This window comes from Conger conger, chromosome 5, assembly GCF_963514075.1.
Source record: "Conger conger chromosome 5, fConCon1.1, whole genome shotgun sequence".
NCBI classification, from domain to species: domain Eukaryota; kingdom Metazoa; phylum Chordata; class Actinopteri; order Anguilliformes; family Congridae; genus Conger; species Conger conger.
The window spans coordinates 52,522,859-52,537,891 of record NC_083764.1 but is presented as its reverse complement, the minus strand read 5'-3'; the positions used below and the strand labels follow the sequence as shown (position 1 = coordinate 52,537,891).

The 15,033-nt window shown below is 41.1% G+C and overlaps 2 protein-coding genes across 3 annotated transcripts in view; both read right to left on the bottom strand.

The window, feature by feature from the left end:
* Positions 1-3,632: 3,632 nt before the first annotated feature.
* Positions 3,633-6,916, bottom strand: LOC133127931 (transmembrane protein 212-like). The gene is made up of 4 exons (XM_061241062.1): positions 6,462-6,916; positions 5,721-5,780; positions 4,358-4,681; positions 3,633-3,758 (listed from the first exon to the last, which is right to left on the bottom strand). The coding sequence occupies exons 1-4, from the start codon at positions 6,618-6,620 to the stop codon at positions 3,750-3,752; spliced, it is 552 nt and encodes a 183-aa protein (XP_061097046.1). The 5' UTR covers positions 6,621-6,916; the 3' UTR covers positions 3,633-3,749.
* A 304-nt stretch (positions 6,917-7,220) lies between these two features.
* The window catches only part of ppp2r3a (protein phosphatase 2, regulatory subunit B'', alpha), an 82,704-nt gene continuing 74,891 nt past the window's right edge, over positions 7,221-15,033 (bottom strand). For both annotated transcript variants that reach the window (XM_061242113.1, XM_061242114.1), the window contains 8 exons: positions 14,853-14,939; positions 14,605-14,761; positions 14,168-14,216; positions 13,752-13,841; positions 13,377-13,552; positions 11,843-11,961; positions 10,732-10,838; positions 7,221-9,991 (listed from right to left, as the gene is read on the bottom strand). In XM_061242113.1, the coding sequence (XP_061098097.1) occupies positions 9,895-9,991; positions 10,732-10,838; positions 11,843-11,961; positions 13,377-13,552; positions 13,752-13,841; positions 14,168-14,216; positions 14,605-14,761; positions 14,853-14,939 (882 nt within the window). In that variant the 3' untranslated portion in view covers positions 7,221-9,894. The remainder of the gene's footprint in view (positions 9,992-10,731; positions 10,839-11,842; positions 11,962-13,376; positions 13,553-13,751; positions 13,842-14,167; positions 14,217-14,604; positions 14,762-14,852; positions 14,940-15,033) is intronic.

Sequence of the window (15,033 nt, the reverse complement as noted above, 5' to 3'; positions counted from 1 at the left end):
GATATTGGCCAACTATGACCAGGGGTCTTGCAGCTGTGGAACATGATACAGATGTTTTATATACAAATCAGATGGTCAGCTTCTGAGCTGCTTTGGTCCTTTGTACTTCTTTATTCTCCAGAAGGTTCCAGCCCCTTCCCTCTTATAGATATCCACAATAAGCAAGCAACTGAATGCAATATGGACAAACATTGAGATTAAAAAGCCTCACTGGGAAGCTTGTGGTTTATTATTTACATTCTTGTGTTGATAAAAGCTTGGTGGAATTAGTAGAAAATGCAGAGTACCAGCCAGGCTGTCCTGTGCCAATAATCCTGGTATGTTGATCAGCTGGCCCCTGAAAAACTAGACAGTCTAAACGAGACAGTCCAAAGATTGGTGAATCACTGATTCCCACATGGGAATTAGTATAGACTGCAGGGATCTGACCCGGGTCAAATTTAGCTTGTGCCATGGTTTGGCCAGGAACCGTGTGGCCCAATGCATAATTAGCCAGAATGTCACCAAGTGGTTTCCCTGCCTCATTGATAAATAGCAATTCCTGTGATCAATCGGGTCAAGCATTGCTCAGTGAACTCATTGTCTATTTTTATGTTGACCCTGGGAAAAAAGATCAAGGATTTGACTGCTGGCAGACACAGTGCAGTCTAAGAGCTCACTAATGGGATCCTACCGTTCTCAGTCCATTAGAGACACGACAGCCAAGGGACCTCAGGTAAGAATTCATCACTATCAGGCATCCAACACTCTCAGTTTGAAAGAAGAGTGACTGGACAGTGGGGCTGGTAATAGGGTACCTCTACTTTTGGTACTTAATTAAGTTTTAAAGCAGATACTTTAATCACATAGTGTTACACTGGGAACTATTTGCTTTAACTGGAGTTGTTTTAATTATAATATCTGTACTTTAACTTAAATAACACATTTAACTCCTCTTTATATCATTTACATACCTTTTTCTTTTTACATTACTTCAGACTGCTGACAGAAAATGCATTATCATGTAGTAACTAATCATATATCATATACTATCATATACAAATCATAATCAAACTTATGATGGTGTGCTTAGATTTAAGTAAGTCTTCTGTTGAGAGCATCAAGAATTAGGCCTATGCACGTCTCACACTGATTGTGATGGAACTCTCAGCGTCTGAAGTTTTGCAAGCATTCGAACACAAGTCAGCAGACTCGACAAGAAGATTCACGTCTGCCTCTCGCTCTCCCCCTGCTCTCTGTAGAGTTTTACACGAGCGTGACAGGATGAGAACAGACTTCATTAAAGAATGGCTGAACACACGGCGAGCCGTGCCAGAGGTACAGGGCGCTGTTGCCTGTCCCAGTTTCTGAGCGGCTTCATCGAGGCGTGACGTCTGCACGGATATACGCCTTGCTCCAGGATGGAAAAACCGCAGCAGACTTCTAATCACCTAATCACAGACAGCCACCGCATGGATCAGGGCTCACAAGGCACAGGGCGCACCGGAGACGCTTCAGATGGAAAAATAAAACTTCCACTCCGCCGTTTCATTTTCCCTCAGGAGGAAATACAACCATTTCAAACTGTCTGCTAAAAAACTACGATTCGGCTATATCCACTGACAATATACCCACGTTTTTTTGTGTTTTTTTTTTTAAAAACCATTTCACCATCCCTATTCAAATGTAACTGTTGCATATCAGAAAAAAAATGTGTGATAAAATAGTTGACGAAAAGTATAACGCTTAGGAAATGGGCAGGGAAGAAAATTGTTCTTAGAACAGCTCAGTTTGATTGCCGAGTCGTGTTGAGTTGAACATTCCTGCGATTGTACAATGTGCGCCCTCTGTTGGTGAAATTGTGGAATGGAAAATAACAGAACGTCTCACTGCCCATTAACCCTTGACCCATAAATTGATTGATTTTAAAGAATGTAAGCTGTGTAAATCACTCTGGATAAGAACATCTGCTAAACGGCAAAACTATAAATCAGGGATACTGAAATATGGGCCATAAGGACAATTTCCAGTTCTCCCCTCTAATCAGGGACTGATTTAAACCTGACACACCAGGTGAGTGCAGTCTGTGTCCAGTTGGTGACATTAAAGGCCTATGGAGAATCAGCCCGATGAGAAAAACAATAGTAGTACTGACCTCAAGCATCCGTTATGTAAATGTATCTTTTGTGCTTTCTATTGCTCGGACAATTCTGGTGGGGATACTGTCACGTTTCAGGTCTGTCTCGCCATGTTTTATGTTGATTTATGTTTATTTATGTTGTCTTAGTCACATAGTGTCTTATCATGTATTATGTTGTCTAGGTTCGTCATGTTGTTTAGTTATGTTTCGTTACGATTTATTTTCTTGTCATGTCTAGTTATGTTTTCGTACGATTTTATTACCTGGTTATGTTGAGTGATTATCGTCTTAGTTTCGCTTTGTGTTATGTTTTGATGCATGTTTATTGTTACGTTAACTGGTCGTTGTTATGCATACACTTTTACATGTTTTTCCGCAAACCTTGCGTTCCGCCTTTTCTCTCTCTCTCCTTCTGTCATTCACTTCCTAATTGTTTCTATTTGTCTATTTACGAAAACTACTAACGCTAGATCAGGATTGGGTAGAGACTAACAAACTAATCATGTGTTCATGTTACCTTACGTTTCTCGTGCATGTCATTTACTAATTTACTAATGCTAGGGCAGGATAGGTTTATTACTAACGATTACTAATCTCCTTGTTAAACTTGTCATCCATCGCACCTGTTTTCCATTTCCTTGCTACGCTCTAACTAATTGTCTACACCTGTCTACACCTGCATTTATAGCCCAGTCGCGCAACTGTTCACTGCGAAATTGTCTGCCTCTGTTTTCCACGCAACTCTTGAGCATTTACTGTTTTGATTACACGTTACGATCCAAGCCCGTCATCGACTATTGATTATTGATTTCTGTTTTGTGACCTTCGTTTGTTTCTTGACTACGTCCCCGCCTACCGTTTTTGTACTTTTGCCCCGCTGATTGTTTCATGGTTTCGACTCCCGCTTCGCCCACGACTACGCCTCTGCCTGCCGTCCGCCTGTTCATCTGCCCCGCTGACAGCTCTCCTGCTACCGGACCTCCCTGCACGCCTACCGACTACGAGATTGCCTCTTCCCTCGGCACCGTGCTTTTTGTTTGTTTTGTATTTGTTTGGCTGGATCTTCGTGTATGGACTTTGCTTGTGTTGACTACGCTCCTGGGACTCGTCCCGAATAAAGCCCTAACGGGACTTTATTTTACTATTGTTTCTGAGTCGTGCATTTTGGGTCCAACCCCCACGCACCCGTCTCAGATACATTCAGTTCATTTTCCAATTTTCAAATAACCAAATATTTTTTCAAATAAAATCCAAGATAAGTTTTGTAAACAAAGCATAATTGAATCTGGAATGCATTGTGATTATTTTGTGAGCCTTTCATACATTAGGCAAACTGTTTGAAGTTTTTATTTGATGAATAAATAAAAATGGCTGCACTGCATAAATGAAAGATATCTCACAGATGGGTCTCTGTTTAACACCAAGTTTATTTTCTGATTTGAAAATAGCATCCAAGACCATCCATAAGGTAACACCGTGAGTCTTTAATCCAAATGTCAGCTATTTCTTGCATCAGAAATTCCCCTCCATTAATATGGACAGTCCTATCCCAATGAGGAGATACTATAGGCTGATACTGTAATGTCCCTCGCAGGCTGATAATTAAGGGCAAAAGGCCAGCATCAGAAGACTAGATTTTCTGTGAAAATATAAAGGGAATTGTATCAATCATGACAACAGGATATTCTTACACAGACTGAAGAACTATTGTCTATCCTAAATGGAAATACATAGTAGATAAAATGTATGTATTATTCAGAGGTGGAAAATCCAGGTTCAGAAAGTAAAAGTCATCCCCGGTATTTTGTTCCAATCACCTGGATTTCCCAATTGGCACACTTCTTCAGCCAGGTAGAACTAATTAGTCAAACAAGCTGGCTGAGGTCATGGGTGGAAGAAATGCATAGCAGGACTTTTACTTTCTGACCCCTGGACTTTCCACCCCTGGTATTACTTTCCACGATGTACACACTGAGAATTACTACTGAATTTGAGAAATGGGGATGAACATACTACTCGAAGACAACTGCTATCTCAAGCAAGGGCACACATGCACGTGCACACACATCACACACACACACACATGCATGTGCACACATCACACACACACACACACACACATACACACACGCATGCATGTGCACACAGATCACACACACACATGCACATGCACGTGCACACATCACACACACACACACACACACACAGAGCAGGATGTTACACTCACGCAGCCCTTACATTTACATGTCCTGAGCGAAGCAGCCTGAGGGTTAGCGTGATGACAACGGTGAGGGAGAGGATGAAGATAGCCGTGCTGCAGAGCAGATCTGCTGCCTGTAGGGTGAGATGGTACCCCTCATAGTGCAGTGGGTCCAGGCACAGGCCTGGGAACCTCAGGTACGGGAAGGGGAACACCACCGCATAGCCCAGGTATTCGGTCCCCACACCGCCGAAGAACGAGTAGTAACAGTACGGCCCGAGCATTATGGAAACCACGGCGACCGCAAAGTGCATGGGGCAGGCCACGGTGCAGAAGATGGAGAATGTGTAGCACAGTTCCCACTGAAACACCACAGTCACAGGGATTAGCCTTAATACATTTACAATTCAGGTGCAAGGACAGCAAGAGTGCACCTAAAGAATGCTATGCACATATTCACACCCACCATGGATAGTGGCTGTACGACTATCAACCAAGCACTTGTACTGTACAGCATGTAGCCTGCTAACAGCTGTATTTCTGTGAAAGGAACTATAGGCCTACTCATGAGTATTTATTGTGTGTGGCCAACAAACAACCATCAGCTTGGGGGGGGGGGGAGGTATTCTAGAATGAATCATTCTAACTTCATAAGGTGTTAAAAAAGCATTCATAACATGTTTTTAGGCTAGCAGCCATACCATCATGCATCCAGCTCCTGCCAAATGGCTGAAGCTAAGCAGGTGCGGGCTTGGTAAATACTTGGATGGGAGTCCTCCAGGAAAAAGTTGCAGCTGGAAGTGTTGTTGGTGTGTCCTGACTCACTGTGGTCATTAAAGACCATGGCACTATTTGTAAAGAGTAGGGGGGTTCCCTGGTGTCCTGGATAAATTCCCAGCCCTGGCTATTTGAACCTGCCACCTAATCATCCCCTGATTCAATTGGCAAAAACATTGTTCTCTCCCTCTCCACCTCAGCTGGTATCTGGTGAGTAGTCTGGTGCAAAATGGCAGCTGTGCATCACCCAGGTGGGTGCTACCCATTGGTGGTGGTTGAGACAAGTTTCATCACTGTTAGCGCTTTGAGTGTCTATATAAAACTATATAAATGTAATGATCTATCTATCATTAGGATACCATTTATACAGCATTTATATGTGGACTAATGTAATGTGTAATGGACTAATTTGTAAAGCATTTATAAAAAGTTGTAATTTAGAAATGGCTGACATAGAGGAATGACTATTACACATGATTTTAACGATATATTGGTTACACCTCACTGTATCAACACTTCATGGTGCATTGAATCAGTTTGTGAATACTTTATTAAGTGTGAAATGGTTTTGGAAAATTTAAAGGTCCCAATATGCACAAGTACAGTCACGCTATCAGTATTTACCATTGACTTTTTCTTTTGCTCTTTATTTGCCACCAGTGCACATGTTCCAGCAATTATTGCCTGGAGAAAAAAAAGAGCAGGGTTATTATTGTTTTTGGTTTATTTGTACTTAAATACTAGACAGTAAGCAATTTGTTCAAATACGATAATATTTTTTTCAATAGCTGTTAATGATTTGTTTTCATATGGCACACACTGCATTGGGATGTATGTTAATGCTAGTGTTTCAGAAATTACACTCGGTTACATAACTGGTACTGAATTATAAACCGTATTATTTAATTGAAGCAACATTAAGTACGGTTACTAAATTCTGCAAGCCTGAACTAAATCACTGGTCTGGTGTCTAGTTTATGACATTTCACAGAACTACGGTCATTGTAAATGCACCAGAATTGTGTATTGGAAGTGTATGGATGCTGAAGGAAAAAGGTTCGCAAACATTGTGCATTTTATCAATATTCTCATGTGTTATTTTATTGATGTATGCCTCTACCAATCATTACCCATGACTATAGTATCTGCTCAGTGTTGATACTGCTACACTACATTTTTAAAAGTACAAATGGTTGGGAAACTAAATTTATGGAGAAAAAAAACCCCCTGATTTGTAGAGGATTTGCAGAACTTAAAATCTCTCATTTCTCGAGCTCAGCTGGAGCTGAAACCAATGCGGCTCTGAAGCAGGACAAGTCTTTACACCTGATCATTTCATCACTTGTTCATTCATTAGATACCCACCAGCAATCCTGTCCAAACTGGAGCGGAAATTTTGGTGCTCCATCCTATATACCACGGCTTGTAGCTGGCCACAGGAAAGAAAGCAAAGATCCCTGACATCAAACTAATAATGCCGAAAGCCAACTGACTCCCCCCAACGCAGCGGAATAAGTCCACCATTGTAGCCAAATTCCTCCACTTTGAGTAAAATATAGTGTTTCCGTGTGTGACCGCCAGTTTCGCGGCCTCTGGGTTCCTCGGAAACAGTCGTCAGCACACACGCTATAGTCGCTGTGTACACAAGAACTTCATGATAAGATCTATGGACTGCTTCTTCGCTGTTTGCTGGCGTGTAGGTGTGGAAGACTAAAAAGAAAGACGCTTTTATCCCGCTTAGGGAGAGCCATAAACTCTCCATTAAGCAGTCTGGAGCAAGCAGGGAAAGGTTCGCCTTGCGTAGCCTACTCCTACCGGGTTCAAAGAACCGCAACTGACCCACCCAGATTTCCCTTGCACCAATAATTTCTTCAAATGTGTTTTAATTTAGTCGGTATTTCCGGTCGAACCCTTTCAGCACAGTCTACCCTGGTGGGCTATGTTTCGCGTCCTGCTACATGGGTGGAAGACATCTTCACTTTTTAGATGTAGGAGGCTGTAACATGACATTGCCGGTTGTCTGATAATCTACCTACATTAGCCTATACCGTGGCTGGTACCGATTATTTTTCCGCGTATTCAGTAAATAAATAAAACACGATTTCTTCAAGTGAAAACGTAGGCTACAACTTTAAAATGTCTTTATTTTAGAATTTCAAAGGGAAAAAGCCATGCGAAACACAAGCACAGTATAGTTAGGATACGTCATATTGGGGGACCCATCAACTCCTTATCGTCTGCAAAAAAATGAAATAAAAATACATCGGCCTACATACACTAGAGATTGCAAATACATTTAGAACTCAAAGGGACACATGAGTGAGACGAAAAGGTTCCCGGTTTCAGCAGTCAGTTCATCTTATTCACAGCTGCCTTTCCTGTAGACCATGAGTTGCATAGAACTAGAATATTAGTGGTACAAATCACATACTTTAAAACGTTAATATCAAGTTTTGATTTAGGCTTTTTTTGTAAAATATCTCCTCGATACGCTATCATCATTACAGCAGTTTTATTGCCTCGAGAGTTACCTCAGCTAAACAAGAAGTGCTACGTCAACATCAAACATCCTCGTAAAACGTCCAGTTGATTGTCTTCGTACAGTGAATTCAGACAGAACTCATCGTAAAATTCCACCCATTAAGCTTGATGTACATATAACACTGGCAGTAATAGAACAATTATAATTTAAAAACCCTGTGCCACTCAGTGGCAGAGAAGTTCACTTGGGAAATACAATACAAAGAGATTTACAGTGGCTATTAGAAAAATTCTTGGAACATTAAAAACTTTTGTACTAACTAGAGCTGCTGCATATAGGCCTGTTACAACGTCCTTGCAATATATCTTACACTAATTACAAAAACTTGTGCACAGTAACAAGTGGTGAGGGACTGGACGGGAAACTATTTTATTGATACCTGATATTAGATTAAAAGTTTTTCAAGGAGGATGAAGTGGTGAGAAAAAGCAGAGGTCACCAGTTGACTGCTGGTTACCGAGAAAACGCAATGGAAAAAAATGACCGGGGAGCTTCGAATCTACAGGGAGCACACACCCAATACATATAGGGCGTGCTCAGAGATCCACCTCTTTATGTCACAGTGTGAACGCGCATCGCGGAATTAAGGCAGTGGAACAATAAGGAGACATTTGTTTATAATTTGTATGCATATCATTTCATGTGTGATTCGCTGTGACTGGCTACTCCTGAGACAGGGGTCACATTATTGACAAGACGGAGTACAGGTACCGTGTATAATATTATTAAACTGAGGTGTCCACCAGCAATGCGCACTACATGCTGTGAACTAAACACAGTGCAATAATCTGTTTTGACACCATCTACCAGGCTTAATTGTAAGCAAATCAGAGCGGAAGGTTTTGCAACATATAGGGAAATAAATAGTACCTTAAAACAATGATGATCTATTTACCTCTTATTTACATGTGAGCTTTCAGGATGTACCTGTACAACAAACATTTTACTTTGCTTCATTCGGACCTAGAGTATGAATATGCATAGAAAAAAATATGAAAATTTTGTTGCCGTCTTTGTTGACCCTACGTTTTTGTTGCCAACGTCTGACGATAATGACCGTGTCTTCATTTCCGCTACCCATAATGCTAAGTTTTACAGATCCGTTTTCTGAAAAAATAATGTTATCTTGAAATATTTCACTCTTCAAGCCACATAAGACAGTAAAAAAGATAACACTGATTTCAAATCAGGATTTTTTTTTTTTGCATATTGGCTAGTCTTTTCACAACCGATATACAGCTATAATAGCCTATAGAGGCTGTTCTTTTGTCAGATCTAGTCAAATATATTAAGAATCACCGAAACAAAGACTGAGATGGTGTCTGGAATCGTGTGTAAATAATGTTTTGCTATTTCTATTAAAAACAAAACATCAACTTTACTACACTGTAACATATATGTTTTGTGTACATAATACAGGCAGTCTATTAAACGGACTACACTTTTCAGACTTGTGAAAAAATGACCTCTTACGAGATACTGGACCTTGGCCAGCTTCTCCACGATACTATATATGACCACTGGGTGGCGGAAAAGAACAAGTTATATGTGATATCGAATTGAAACCATTTTGATTGCAGTGAGAACATTCAAGTGTTCACATTTCACACCCCGTGTTCCATGCGTATATAATAACAAGTTAAACAAAACAAAACCCATGTTACAGTAGAGATCATACCATAATGACCCAGATGAGGTTGAAAATGTTTGCCATGAATGACTAATATTCTAGCACAGAGTTGAAACTCGAAACACCATTGTTTAAAAAACAAAGAAAAACAACAAAACATAAATATTGTACAGAATCTGGGAACAATCTAATAAAAAACTTCACAACCACAGCTGGGAGATGCAGATATTTCTGGGGCATAATGTGGCTCTCTCAAACCAGATGATCCACAGCTGTTAAATAACTAATAATTTAACCCCCGATTACAAAAAAAGACGAAGAAAAAAAGGAAATCTGCCGGCAGTTTATGATGAATGGAAAGAGAAAAAAAACCAAAGAAGAAAAAACTGATACTAACAGAAAAGATGCTCTTACTAAATCTACATGTTAAGACATATTACACAACACAAAAAAGCCTTTTGGTTTAGAAGCCGTTCTATTGCACACACAGTCTTTTCAAAGTGTAGAAAAAAGCGCAATTCCCTTCCAAAGAGTAACGGAAAAGTAGCTTAAAAGGTGATGTTTTTATTCCGTTCCTGTGATCACAAGGACCTTAGGCAGCGGCTGGTAGGTGGGGCTCGGGAGAATCACGCCGATAAGTCCGATATGACAAGTTTGTCCATCTTACTCCCGATTTCCGTTGGGACGGTGATCTCATCGGATTCATAGTCATCCTCAAATGACCTACACAAATGATGAACGGGGAGAAGAAAAAGATGCAGTCACTATCGAGTAATGTATTTCTGTAAATATCATGCTGTGAATAATCAAGGTATCAATCCCAAGACCTGCAAATTCATTACATTAGTCTCAATAAATAATATTTAGGAAAATATTGACGCTGCAACATGCTTTTTCATCGAAGACACTTACATTATGGAGGATACAAGACAAAGAAATCATATAGTTCATATAAGCCTAGTATATTTATGAATTTACTTGCCATGAAATCATATGTCACGTCAATATTTTGATCAGGTGCAGTGACTGTTTTTCAACACAGAATGTTGCTTATGTACAGTAGCTCAGGCAACGGTCCTAACAATTTCATTGCTGCAATGTGAGCAAAACCCCAGTAAGATCATGAAACCATAGCAATTGTTTGTTTTGTGTAGAACTTTCTCTTTTTTTCTCTCTTTCTTTCTTCAACGAATTTTATGCTTTATTTTTCATTTCATTTTATATATAACTTCTTACTATTTAGTCTTCAAATGTAACGTCTCAGTTAGTATCCTTCAATTAAAATAATGTGTATATACTTTTTTTTTAGGTGAGGTTCCAGCATAAGCCCCCTGGGGTTTCCAAACCTCTCCTAATGAAGTATTTGTTCTGAATAACTGTCCTGCATTGTACATTCGTGCAAAAGATAAAATCAATGAAATAATAAATAAATAAAGTTCTTCATGAGAGAAAGGCCTCCTCACCCCTCCTGCAGCTGCTCATTGGCCGTCTCTTCCGCCACCAGAATCTCGTACTCCTCTGCCGCATACTTGTCCCAATCCGAGGGCTCCGGACTCTCGCTGTCCAAATCCTGTCAGACAGAGAATGGCCAATGTTTGAGGGCTCCACGGAGAGAGTACCCTGCGGCTGAGAATGCACCCTTCCTCCGATGCCCAAAGCAGGCTGCAATGCAGGCTGTTTAACGCTGTTAAAAATGACCCGGCACTATGTTTAACAGCAAAGAAGACCCCCTAAATGATCTTTTTTCAATTTGAAATTTCATGACAAAGTTTGTGACGAGTGCCAGGTTGTTTCTTCATGCAAAATAGACTTGGGGTTTAAAATTCAATGACGCTGCTTTATTTTAGGGGTTTTTGACCCTTAGGACAAGGGGAGTATACAGAATGTTAAGACGACACAAGGGTTAACACACAACGATATGGAAGCATGTCCAATATGACGGATATAATATGTACAATCAGGGCCATAAATATTTGGACATGGACAAATTTATCATTGTTTTAGCTGTCTACCACAGGATATTGAAGTAATTGAAATAATGAATATGACAGGAATTACAGCCCTTTTTATACATAGTCCCCCCAATTTTAGGGGCTCAAAAATAATTGGACAAATTAACATAATCATAGATTAAACTGAAATTGTTTTATACTTGGTTGCATATCCTCTGCATGCCATGACTTCCTGATGTCCATGACCTATCAACATCATCAGAGTCTGAATATCTTATTTTCAGGTTGTCCTACAAGCGATATTAAAACTCTTTGCATTTGAATGGAAGTCTATGGGAATTGGGGGTGGGTCTAGATTCACACATCTAGGCTAAATGGCTTTAAGTCATCAAGGGTCCAAGGTATCAAATGAGCCTCAAACCATCACGCTGTTGTCAGATATGCAGTAGATACGGATGGATCACTTCAAGGGTTGATCCTCCTGAATAATGTATTCAAATATATTCCCAAGGATGATCAAACACTGCACCTGACAGACTAAAACATGTAATTCATGAAATATAATACAGCATCACATTTTCAAATGGACCGATAAGATGGGAATTATGGGCGAGGCTAATACCTTTTGCACTGCAAAGGGATCTCTCTGCTCATGGTCCAGGTACTTCTCCAGGTTAAAGAAGGTGTCATAGAATATGTGCCCCATCCTGCACCGTTTCAGGTCATGGAGGGATATTTTCCCTGTGGGGAGAAGCGTGGTCGCAACACGATCAGAGCGCGGTCATGCCCTTTTTCTTAACCAGGCATGGTCATGTCTTTATTCTTATACCACATATAACAGTTGTCCCAATAGATATTGAAATATAATTGGTTATGGTAAAGCTAGAAAATGTACTGTAAACAAGGGCTACCAATTTCGAATGACCTCAATGACTTAATAAAGCAGTATGGAATGAGAACCCATGTTACGTCATGAGTATTGGCACGGCTAGGGGTCGCTGGCTAAAAATACCCCATGGCCATGCTGGTATTCATGACATAAAATGGGTTTGAGTTCCATACCACTTTTCAAAATGGATCCGTCTACATACACTCACTGAGCACTTTATTGGGAACACCTGTACACATACATATTAACGCGATTGTCTAATCAGGCAATCGTGTGGCAGCAGTGCAATGTATACAATCATACAGATATGAGTCAGGAGCTTCAGCTAATGTTCAAATCAACCATCAGAATGGGGAAAAATGTGTTATAAGTGATTTCGACCGTGGCATGATTGTTGGTGCCAGACGGGCTGGTTTCAGTATTTCTATAACTGCTGATCTCCTGGGATTTTCACAGACAACTTTCTAGAGTTTACTCAGAATGGTGTGAAAAACAAAAAACATCCAGTGAGTGGCAGTTCTGCTGATGAGAGAGGTCAATGGAGAATAGCTAGACTGGTTTGAGCTGACAGGAAGGCAACGGTAACTGAGATAACCACTCTGTACATTTGTGGTATGCAGAAGAGCATCTCTGAACAAACAACGCATCAAACCTCTAAGTGGATAGGCTACAGCAGCAGAAGACTTAATAAGTCTAATAAATACCGAATAAAGTGCTCACTGAGTGTATATATCCCTATACTCACATAAAAGGATACCGGCTGGCTATTCTATATCACAGTTATTATTCAAAATGTACGTCTAATTGGTTCTTGACATTAATATTACATTTTGAGCTACTTGAAAATTTAATTTACAAACAAACACTATCAAACCTACATATGGTTTCACTTCAATGTATCAAGTGTCTGAAAAGGGAGGGGACATTCAGGCGGGGAGAGAGGGTAAATGGTAAATGGTTGGCATTTATATAGCGCCTTTATCAAACGTGCTGTACAATTGATGCTTCTCATTCACCCATTCATACACACACTCACACACCAACGGCGATTGGCTGCCATGCAAGGCACCGACCAGCTCATCAGGAGCAAATGGGGGTTAGGTGTCTTGCTCAGGGACACTTCGACACAGCCCGGGCGGGGGATCGAACCGGCAACCCTCCGACTGCCAGACGACTGCTCTTACTGCCTGAGCCATGTCGCCCCCAGAGGGGAAGGGACAGAGAAGGGGCGGTGCTGGACTGCAGACACCCGGGGTCGTTGCCTCACCCTGGCACTCGGGCTTGACCAGGTCCAGCATCTGGCAGAGCAGGTCGTGGAAGGGCAGCGGTTCGATGCCCATGCCCTCCATGCGCTCGCACTGCTCCTCGTAGAAGTACTCCAGCTCATACATGGACAGGACTCCGTCCCCATCCAGGTCCATGCAGCGGAACCAGTACTCCACACTTATGAGAGGGAGAGACACACAGCGAGTGAAAACCACTGATGGTGCTAGTATGCAGAAGTATACGTGAATGTTGGTGGTGGCAGTTCGGTATGTAAGTACATGTAAATTTTTCAGATGTTGATGGTAGTTACTGTGTAGGTATGTGTTAATGTTAAAGATGTTGATTGCGGTACTGTGTAGGTATATGTGAGTAGCACCTTGTGAGGTTCTTCTTATCCTCTTCTGAGATGAGGAACCAAACAAAATCTGCGTAGCTCATCCTTCCCTCCTTCTGCACTGAGTTTCCTCTGAACACCAGAAAGGACAGAGAGGGAGAGTGTGAGGGACACAGAGAGGGACTCCCAAATCTCCACGACAATAACCTTTTACATACATCTCATGCTCAACTCATAGTTCATGTCAACACACACACATGCACACACATAATATTTAGGTATATCTGTATACATAGATATATTATGAGCTATTTCACTATACAGTCACATCACATTTTATGGGCATAGCAGGGTAGCAGAAACCCACAGATCAGTAATAAATCCTCTGGCACAAGGTCAGTTTCTGCTTTCACATCTTTCTCCATTCTAAGAAATTCACCCGGGATATTATATCTTACCTGGTGACCGCTCCAGAAAACAGACGCTCTATTATCCTGTTGGATGAGGCTGGAAAAGAGGAGAAAAGACATCATAAAAACACGCTGATGACTTCCCTGCATGTCCCGGTCCTCAAATTCCTTCTAGTTCCGTATCAGTAACCTGCAGTAAAATATTTTGAAAAGCTTGAAAATTGAGCTGGTCAAGCTGGTCATAAGCTAGTCTAGTTGGGCACTCAACCTGAAGTGTTTCAGCACATATCCAGCAGCAAGCTCAAGAGCATTAACATTAACACCCTTTCTAGTGCACGTATTTGGTATTTACTTTTTTTAAGTAAATACATTTTAAAAAGCTGTCATTTTCAAGAAAAAACAACACAGAAAGTACAGAAAGTGAAGTAGTGCCCTTTATTCAGTGGCTTCATGAAGCAAACCTTCTGCAAACCACTGTTACTTACCATGGTCATTGTATCTCGCCAGGTCCTTCGGGTCAATGAAGAGATCATGATCAGTGTCCAGCTCCCAGAACTTACAGTAAATGACATAGAAGTGCTCATAGGAGAAGTAGTCTGTGATCTGATTAATATCATCCTCTTCCTCCAGCAGGGCCAAGGTCTGGCAGGTACAGAGATACACTTTATTACTTTACTATTTCATGTTCATATTCAGCATACTGTATGGATGTACAGGAAGTGGGTGGTCTCACCTGCAGGAAGTTGCTCCTGCGCATCTCAGTCATGGTTATCCTCCCTGTCCAGGAGCGGTTGACTGTGTAGAATATCCTCTGAATCACCTGGTGTCAGACAGGAAGAAGTTACGATAGGTTCCTGAAGAGCCAGGCGTCACATAGCAGATGCACCCTGGGAATTGCGGTGCTGCCCCTGTTT